We start from the raw sequence: 10,294 nt of genomic DNA, 5'->3' as shown, positions 1-10,294 counted from the left end.
CCCCGCTCATTTACATGGCGGGGGGCGCCACCTTGGGAGAGACCCCAAGTAGGATTCCCTCCGGTCCTAGATGGAGATAGTACTATGCATTATGAAGGTACTCCCTCCGATCCTTTTTAGTTCGCATATAAGATTTGTCTCATGTCAAACCTTGTAAAGTTTGCCAACTTTATAGAAAAAACTACGTACATTCACAATGTGAAATCACTATCATTAGATGCGTCGAGACTTAATTTTCATATTGCATAACTTTAGCATTATAGATGTTGATATTTTTTCATATAAATATGATCAAACTTTACAAAGTTTGACTTCAAACAATTCTTAGAAAAGAGGAGTATCATACATTAATACCATATGAATGATACTCCCTCCATCCTCAAATAAGTGGGCTCATTGAAGATGGGGTAATTAAAAAGGAGAGATTATGACTTGCACCTTCCTAATGCATTGTGACTTCATAATCTGTCTTAATATTTCTGTACTTCCCCTTATTTAAGGACCAAGGGAGTATGTCAAAAAAAATGCAGGTTAATTTCCATCATTACCTCCCCACAAGCCCTTGTAGTTTCTGAAGTTAATATAATCTTTAAACAACTTCATTAACCAACTGATCACCTCTCTTGCATTGTTTTCTGCTATCACGTGTTCACACATAATGTTGCCCAACTGAACCACGCAAATGCTACAGGCACGTCATGATATCAAACCCTGCATTTCCATTTGGCACGCCAAGGAATCCAGCCACCGACACCTGGAGCCACACCACACGGCAACAGCCACAAAGGGGTCCGCGGACTTAATGCCTCGTTCATCCCAATGGTTGCTGCGTTGGCTACTTTATGACCAATAGCTGTCATTAACCCTTTTCTGCGGCAGGCAATCTTTGCACGAGGCCAGCGCACCAAAAATTACATTTTTACATGTTTACAAGGGAGGGCGGTAGTCTTGGCTGATCTATTTTTCACTTTAGCATTCTTTTTTCCATGATCCATCTGAACCCCTTCACAAGCAATACTCACCAACCCAAAGATTAGTTTGGCCCGACCTCTACCAATTCAGGCTTTGCATAAATCATTTTTCATTACCTGTTTTGGCATGTGGTTTTCTTATGGGCCCATGGTTTTCTTAGTCTGGTCCAGTTTTTACTTGTGTTGTTCGGTTTTCATGACACAGACTGTCCAAGAGGATTCCTCTTGGATGAGGAATTTGGACTCGGGAATGGTTATTTTACTGCAAAATCGTGTTCATTGGCACGCCGGTATAGAAGTGCTGAAGCTTCTACCCTGTTGATAGCAAACAAGGTAAGAGTTTTGGTTAAATGATGGGTTATTTCGGGAGCTGGTATTATTAAATAAGAAAATGGGTTGAAGTAAACTTCAATAATAAATTCCTCACCATCCTGGGTGAACGACGAATCTGCCTGTTTGTAGTGCCCAATTCACCTTGTCGGTTCCTAGTGAGTTGGCAACAACATGAGTAACCCGATCGTCAATCTGGTTCGTGCACACTGCACCGAACTGCTCTGCAGTCTGCCAGAGAGGATGCAAGTGGGGGTTAGCCTCTCCAACAGGGAAAATCCGGCTAAAGACAATACGGCAGCCCGCAAGGATCCTCCGCTGCTCAGATGATAGTATGCTGCGCACATCAGCATCATTGAGGTTGGGATGGGAAAAGAAGTTTTGATGAATGCGCCCAATAACCTATTTCAAGAATGTGAAAAGTCTGTCAGTATAATCAACTGTGTATTTCAGTTCTCAGGAGTTTAGTTGAGGGATGGATCCATCATTACCGCCAACGAAGAAGCAAGAGTGCCATCCTCCGGCCTTTCATCACGATCAATTTCAAGAAGTGATGGTCCAGGAAGGCCAAATTGCCGTCTGCTGCAGGGGAAATAAGTGTATCTGCAGATAATTGTTTGAAAAGGACTTAGTAAGATGCACTTGCTATTAATTCACATCAGAGTAAATATTTGACAGAGATACATGCCTCTCTACAACAATCATATTGTTTTTGTTGTGGGGCCAGACTCTCACAGAGTCGTCGATGATCACTACTGCAGATTCCATCCCCAATACCCCATCAAGATCTTTACTTTTTGGTACACGGTCATCGCTGTCAAATGTATCACCATCACCACCTCTTGAGATGCCATCACCACCTCTTGAGATGACTCTCCCTGCAAACAGGGTTCCACTAGGATCAAGAACCTTAGCCATCTCAGTAGCATACAGCTTGTTCCCCATCGTGTACAGATGTAACTCATAAAGCTTGCTCGCCTACAGCATAAAGCACCAAATACATCAACCTTCAACACGAAGTGGAAAATGCGTCCATGAGCAGTGATTGAGAAACCTAAAGACAACAAACCTTCTCGAGAAAATTCCATATTCCTGGTCTTAGTTTAGTCCACATTTGCATATGATGGAATCGGAACAGATGCCGCTCTGACCTTTCCCGGTCTTGTTCCTCTTTCTTCCGCAAAATCTCTTCATGAATAGGATCCACTTCTATAAACTGAATTAGAAGTGCATACAAAGTTAGTGCACTTGTCGAACAGTGAAACAACTTTAAGTCTTAGGCTGCAAAGTCTAATACCTTAGCAGAATTGAGGAGAGTGTGATCCAAATCAAGCACTAAACAAAGTTTCCTCGATGAAAACATCGTGTGCTGTTCCATGATCCGTCTTGCCCTTTCCTTCTGTATGAGAGCCTTCTGCTGGTCATCATAACCGTTGAGGAGATCATCAAGATCACCCCACTGGTTAGCTGGTGGCCTGGTACCAAGTGTTGTAGCAGGGGCAGCATCATTGGAATCATTCTGTCCAGCAGCTACTCTTGGATCTGCCCTATTTACGCTGACTAAAGTTTCTTGAGGAGCAATGAGCGATGAAGCAGCTAACTGTGAATTAGAGACAGGATCCACCTTACTCGCGCTCATGGTGGACTGTCGAGCAATGCTGGATAATGAGACTGGTTGAGATGGCAACACAGTAGTCTGAAGTTGCTCTGCCAGTTGTTCACGGTTAATCAAATTGTCTTTGCTGTCCTGGAAGGCCGGCAGGGCGATTCCATTGCTTTTGGCTTGATCAGAGTTCGGAGTATCGTTCTTCTGTGATGTGTTATTGTGGAGGACACGACGGGGATCACGGGCCTTCATGCGTATTACTCCAGGGTCATTTTGTGAATTCTACAGCAAAACATATGGTCAGTACTTACAGTAAAGCCAGGAATTGGCACTAAAAGAAAAAAAAATGTTCATGTAAATATTGACACCGCATAACCTAAAAGTTACTACAACCTCAGCATGAGCATTGTGATTTGAAAAATAATCTCCACTTAATATGCCTAAAAATATGTCACCAAACAAATGAAGTCACTGTAAAATAATATGATAGTGACATTCATCAGGGCTTTACCACAGAGGCTGTTTGCGATGTTGCTTGTGGCCTATAAGAAGGAATGTGTGCAACTTCTGCGGTCTTCGGAGCATTGCCAGGTGGTATAACCATCCCAGCAGTGACATTATTGATCATGCCACTAGAGATGATACCTGAAGCAGGCTGAGGCTCTGATGCTGACCACTTCTGATGTTCCATTTGAATCCAATGCATGAGCACAGTCGGGTTCACAGCAATGTCCTTTAACACTGCAGGCAATGAAACAATAGGAGCTGCACTGGTCTGTGGAACTGAATTAGGTTGGGAGGCTTGGAGAGTTCCAGTACTGTCTGGGATACTACTTACATTGCTAATAAGTTGACTGCTGGTCCTAATACTAGGATTCCCGGCTGCCTTAGTTTCAAGCCCTTTATGCTGATTTGATTGAACCCTGTTACCTGAATAGGAGCTAATGTTACTTCCATCTCTACCAGGTGGTACCTGCATGTCTCTGGGATTCCCAGTACTCTCCCTAGCTCTTTTTAACACGGTTTCATCCGTGAGAGGTTGGCCAGTTGCCTTGTGCTTCCGGCTATTATCTGATACAACACCCCCCAAGGTCCCATCTTTGGAAGCATTTGGCTCTGCCAAATTTACATGTCTATTTGCATCTGCAGTACCACCAGAATCACGGTTCAAAAACCTGAGCCTTGGATCTCTACTTTTAGCTGAAGGCTTAAGAGCATGGCTGGGTCCTGAAACAGACTGTTCAATTTGTTTAGCATAGCCTGGAGGACCACCTGCAAAACTGTCATTGCTGCTGATAACTGCACTAGGTCGGGAGGCAGGTATCAGATTAGAAGCTGAAAAGCTTGAAACTTCACCAAATATATCACCTTCTTTGTCTCCAGATTTATCCCCATCATCAGATGGGGTTGGGCTTGGAAGATCATCACTTGCGAAGGTAGATGTCTGGCCATACTTCTGTCGGTACGAGGAAACATCCTTTAGCGCATCATTCACACATGGATACAGAACTTTTTTCGAAGGATCAACTCTTTCCGCCGAAAAATATCTGTCAGGTGCCATTGGAAATAATCCAAATCCAATGGGCTTTGGCACAGGAAAAGGTGGTGCACTATCTCGGGTGGGTGAGGGTAAGCTGTTCTCGTCATAATCTGCATGAAGGTCCAACAAGGGGCTAACCATTCTATTATTCGCCGGTATCTCCCAGCTAGGGAAACTAGAGCCCCCAAGTGGATTTGCTGCTCCTGACTCGACTGGCAGTCTATCTGATGGAACCTGTCCAGATGGAACAACCAAATTCACTGTTTTGGAGCTACAATTGGAACCGGCATGGTCTTCTCCATCTACAAAAACTAACTGTCTCACACGACTATCAAGCTGTCCAGAGAAAAAGAAACAGAAAGTTAGCATTCGAGCACAACCTACTAACTCATGAGGCCCCACGAGCTACAAAAAATGCAGACCTCATCTCGCTGGTTGAGTGCCAGCATGTCTGAATATCTGTTCTTTATGTGAAACAGCAGCCTAGCAATTGAAAGGGGACCAATTGGTTATAAGATAACAAGTCGGTTATATTCAATACTAAATGATTAGCAAAAGATGACTTATATTTACTTCAACAGCATGTTCTTGTTCTGCTCCCTCTTCGGCATCGCATATGAATTAGCTACCTACAACAATGAAAACGATGAGAGCACTATGGTTTGCCAGTTTGGAAAGGAAACAATCCAGCAGTCAGCCTTACAGTGGTGATGGTGTCGATTCCAACAAAAGCCTGTTGCACAAGAGCATCAAGCATAGGCATCGGGCTACCGCTCTCTGGGAACAGCGGCTTAAGGCTCTCAAAACAAGACCGCAGGCGGACACACGAACCCTCAAATGACCTACAACACAACATTAGTAACTTATATCTCTCAGAAACTGAATCAAACATTATCCTAGCCATGAAACATGAGTACATACTTCTCAGCTTCCTCAATGGAAAGCCTCTCAAGCTCCTCCAGTATACTCCCCACGCGCTGGTCAAAATCCAGCTCATCAGCCGCCTCGACGGCCAAAGGGGTCTGCTCCATGGCCACTGACTCTGACTTGTCCTGCGCATCAGAGTCCAAGTCGATGGCCTCAGGCTGCTTAATTGGAGGGGAAGTGGACTGTACGGCCTCCCCCTCCTCAATCTCTCCCTCTTCCTTCTCCTCCTCCGAGGCGTCCACGAGATGCTCTACTTCGTCCTCGTCGGCAGGCCGCGGAACGAGAGGCTTGTTCTGCACAGCCTGCGCCCAAGCAAAGCTGTGGAACGCCGGCGCATAACTCCGGGACATGGTGTATCCCATCCAAACCCTAGATCTCTGCGACGACGCCGACGCAGCGGCGGTGCCACTGGACGACTCCTTAAAGTCGGCGGCACTAATTTCTTCCAGCGACTCTGAGGAGTCCCCATCAGACGTCTCCCCGCCGCCACTGGCGGTGAAGACGTCCCCCCCAGGCGCGACCACCGCCGACCGCGGGCGCTCCCTCGTCATCAGCTCGACCAGCCAATCCTCGTCCTTGGGCGTGAGCGTCACGCGCATGTGCCGTCCCCGACGAGCACCTCTAGCGATGGGCGCGCCTCCCAGGTCTCGTTCTACGCAGTCAAATCTGGCTACCTGGAGCTGAATCCGCAGCTCCCTGTGGCGCCGACCGATCCAGCAGCCGCCGAATCACACCACTGGTTCAGAGCCCCGTCAGAATGGGGAGACCGCCCACCGGATTGCGCTGGATCGGAGACGCGAGGGTAGACGAAAAGACAGCGCGGCGCCGGATTTCGGGGAGACGGAGAGGAGCTCGTGAGGCTTGGGCAGAAACTTATACAGAACCCAAGTTTTAATCCGACCGTTTGTGTTTGATTTCCACGGTCGGGATATGTGGACGTGTAGTGTCAGGGTTGTGGCTTCGTGAGGACTGGGGACTCTTTTTTTTATCTAACTATGTGCGATGCAGGTAATCATGCATTTATATGAAATAGTTTATCTTGTAAGAGAAAAAAACGAACAAGGAAAGGCTTTATTTGTAAATGTGGAGAGAAGTGTGTGTATCTTTTTGCAAAATTGTCATAGTTTCCTTCCTATCCGTCAGATATAAATCGAACGGCCTATATTACAAAATGATAGGTACATTATCATCATCAACTTTGTTTTTTATAAGAGTAGATAAATAATGGACGGTACTGGTACAACTGCTCGCGCTTTCCCACTTGTGTTCGGCGTTACTCGTAATTCCAACGTTGGATACTTTCTCCATCTTCCTAAAGAATTTACTCCGCTGCTAAAAAAAGAGAATTTACTCCGTGTATAGGAAGTATTAGCACATATGCCCGTGCGTTGCAACGCAAGAGATTTTTTTTGTGAGAAGCAACGGAAAAGTTAATTGATGTGTCATCCTTCAAAGGGTCCCCACAATGATAGGCGACAGAGGAAGGAGTTATGGTTTACTCGCTGGATATGTTTAACAGCGAAATCTTGATAGTGATGGGGTTGGTCGGCGTGGTGGCGAGCACCCAACTCACGCTTTTTTTTCTTCGGGTCTGCCTTCATCTTGGAGGTGTGCTTGCCTCCTCATTTGTTGGCTGCACAGCGACCTTCGTGGCATAGTTGGTTCGACTACTCTATCATATTACGGCGTAACTGGGTGGATTATTAATTGCAGCGCATAAATTCTGATTAATTAGCATAATCAGGCATGAATGTCCCTTCTTTTTAGGGTTGATTCTCTTTGATTATTTTAGTGCTCAACTACCCATAATTTTGCTCTAATTAAAGTCAGACAACATATTCTCTTTTATTGGCATGTGCCCATAATTTCTTTCATTTATAGTCAACTAGTATAGAACAAACACACACCGCTAACCAATGGCCAGCGCGAATATTTAAGAAAATAATATAGCGTCACATCAGAAATATTTTTTGATTTTTTTTAATATTCAAAAAGTATGAATTGGCGAATATTCTTGTAAACATGAACAATTTTTTAAATCCCGAGTTTTTTTTTCAAAAAATGCAAACATTTTTTAAAATTCCAATATTTTTGGAAAACACGAACAAAATTAGGAACATGCATATTTTTTGAAATTTACAAACAATATTTTGACAACATGTCAATTTTACAAAAAGACAAAAAATTTAGAATTTTTTTACTTTTTTAAAGGGAGCATTCAAAAACCAATCAGGACATGTTTTAGACACAAATATTTTTTTGGATTTGTAAACATTTCACTAAAACAAGATTGTTTTAAAATATGGAACATTTTATAAAATGTAATTTTTATTAACAAAATCTCGAAGAATTTTTAAAAAACACAAACATTTTAAAAAAACAGTACATTTTTTGAATATTCATAAAATTTTGAACTAGAATTTTTTAAAACTTTCGAACATTTTCCAAAATAGGAACACAATTTCGGAATTCAAACCATTTTTTTAGTATTTGAACAAAAATTTAAATTCAGAATTATTTTGTAAATTTTTACTTCACAGAAAAATATAAATAAATAAGGAAAAAAGTAAAATGAAATACAAGAGAGAAAGAGAAAGGAACACGAAAAACTAGAACAATGAAAAAGGGGAAACGGGCCAGCCCAGTCATAGGCACCCTGTGGGAAGCTTCAACTATTTCCCGCTCCGTGCGACAAATAACGTCTTCCCAACTGTATGGGCAATAATAAGTGGGCTAACCTGTTTGGAGCGCGTGCGGCTCAATTACGGAATTCGGAACAAAGCTTTTTTCTTTTCTAGCGGATAGTCACTCAAAAATTTAGTATCACCTTGGATAAAAAAATTATTTTCGATGGTGAACGGATGTTTTTTTTTGAAGAAACGTGCCTTGCTTTATTAGTAGGTATAGATATACGTACTTTTATCTAACGCTCTATTTGGATGTTTGTATTGGAGGCCTATGTATTGTATTGGTTTCAATTCCAATTCAGCCAGGAAACTGTAATAGACATGAATATGAATTCGGCTGTTTGGGTGCTTGTTGAATTGGTTCATAGAATCTTACTCAGGTTTCAATACAGAATCTTATTTGGATGTCAAACTATGGAATTGCATAGCAACATTAGTATGTGCATAAAACCGCAATTTGTACAATGTGTGAATACAATTGGATAATTATATAACAAAAAAATACTATCAAATATTCTAGAAATCGACAACAACATTATATATCATGTAATATTGATGCAACAACAGCAACAAATTTCTTGCACCAACAAAGTACAACACAATAGGTATTCCAAATTCACAACAAGACATAGTTCCAAATGTAACAACACAGTAGGTCAGATAAGTTCAAATCCAACATGACATGGTCCCAAATGTAGGAAAATAATAGTCCAGATAAGTTCAAGTTGAACAAGACAAACAGGAAAGCATAATTTGCATAACTTCAAGGAAACAATAGGAGCCAAGTCTTCCTCATTTGCATGGGAAACTCCATTAGAGCTTCAAACAAACACTCATTAAGAATCAACTTCCCATAAGAGCGCAACATGTCAGCTTATGCCAAATCTGGTATCAACTGAAGTGCGACAAGTATTTCAGAAGGAGTAGTAGCCTTTGGCAATGAAAGTGGATCGGTTATCTTCAAAGCATCTTTAAAAGTAGTCATCATTTCTCCAATCATGCACATAATGGCCTCACCTGTTCGTGCTCTCCTTGGTGCCATTTCTGGAGAGATTTCAATTGGTTCTTCTGCTCTGCAGCATTCTCAGCACCCATCACGGCACCTTCCCCATTGGCATGATCTTTTGAATATATGGTAGATATGGAATCTCAGTGCTTCACTACTTTGGTCTTGTATTGACCTATCCCTTTCTCTTTTGCTTTATTAGCATGCACCTTGAACACACATAAGAAGAGTATAGTTGTTTCCCATATTCTTATATAAGGGAAAAACGAATAAAACAATGCAAATATATAAAAGTTACCTTCGCATATTTAGTCCAAACATCGTCACTGTCAATGGATAAATTATGGTTGGCCCAATCCCACCCAAAACCACTTTGAGAAAGTATATTGCTTATGACTTGAAATTGATTGTTGAAAGTCCCAAGCCTTCCCAAGATGTTTTCCTTTGTGATATCCTTATTACACTTCTCTGTTGTAGGGTGGAGACCCTAAGTGGAGATCTTTCACGAATTGGAGGGGGATCCACGAAGAACGCGAAGAACACGAAGAACAAGAGGGGAAATCACAAGATGAACACTCAAGAACAAGCCCAATTACACATCCACTAGACAATGTTTGATGAGAGAGGAAACTAATGGAGATAAGGGAGAATGATCTACACAATGCAAGTCAGAGGCATGAACATATATGCCATCAACCCAATGCAATGTATCATGGGTGATGCAACAAAGCAAGCGATCATAGTAAACAAGTCATGCAAGCTAGTAGTGTGAAGATGCAACGTACTAGAGGTGATCATGGTCATCATGTCATGTGTGCAAATAGGTGGCATATGCAATGCGCATGACATATCGCAAGCAGAGAAAACAAGATATGAGCAAAGTATGCGCAATATCATGGGACACACATAGATCATGGCAACAACAACAAGGATCTCCACCGAGCATGCAAATACACATAGTAGTAGTAGAATGGTGAATCATATGTGAGTGCAAACAAGGGTCACAATTGCATGGCAAAATCATGGAAAGAGTCATATCATGCAAAGTGAACACGGTAAGTTGGGCATAAGGAGACAAGTGGTATATAACCCATAGTCGTGTGAGAGCCAAGTAAAAGTAATGCGCGAAGTCCTTGCGCGAATGGAATGGTGGTAAGTGTAATCCATGGGAACCCAAATCATCGTTGCTCTCAAGATCTCGTTTTTTGAACTCATGGGATTGTGAAG

General features: G+C 42.4%; 1 protein-coding gene across 1 annotated transcript; it reads right to left on the bottom strand.

Annotated features, from left to right (window-relative positions):
* Window positions 1-583: 583 nt before the first annotated feature.
* On the bottom strand, window positions 584-6,326 carry LOC119295964 (RNA polymerase II C-terminal domain phosphatase-like 3). Its single transcript, XM_037574388.1, has 11 exons — window positions 5,369-6,326; window positions 5,151-5,289; window positions 5,021-5,076; window positions 4,870-4,930; window positions 3,419-4,783; window positions 2,599-3,189; window positions 2,371-2,517; window positions 1,990-2,279; window positions 1,793-1,904; window positions 1,399-1,703; window positions 584-1,286 (listed from the first exon to the last, which is right to left on the bottom strand). The coding sequence occupies exons 1-11, from the start codon at window positions 5,971-5,973 to the stop codon at window positions 1,226-1,228; spliced, it is 3,732 nt and encodes a 1,243-aa protein (XP_037430285.1). The 5' UTR covers window positions 5,974-6,326; the 3' UTR covers window positions 584-1,225.
* Window positions 6,327-10,294: the final 3,968 nt, after the last annotated feature.

Source organism: Triticum dicoccoides, chromosome 4B (genome assembly GCF_002162155.2).
Source record: "Triticum dicoccoides isolate Atlit2015 ecotype Zavitan chromosome 4B, WEW_v2.0, whole genome shotgun sequence".
Taxonomy (NCBI): Eukaryota; Viridiplantae; Streptophyta; class Magnoliopsida; order Poales; family Poaceae; genus Triticum; species Triticum dicoccoides.
The sequence above is the reverse complement of the archived record's forward strand: the minus strand, read 5'-3'. Positions and strand labels throughout refer to the sequence as shown.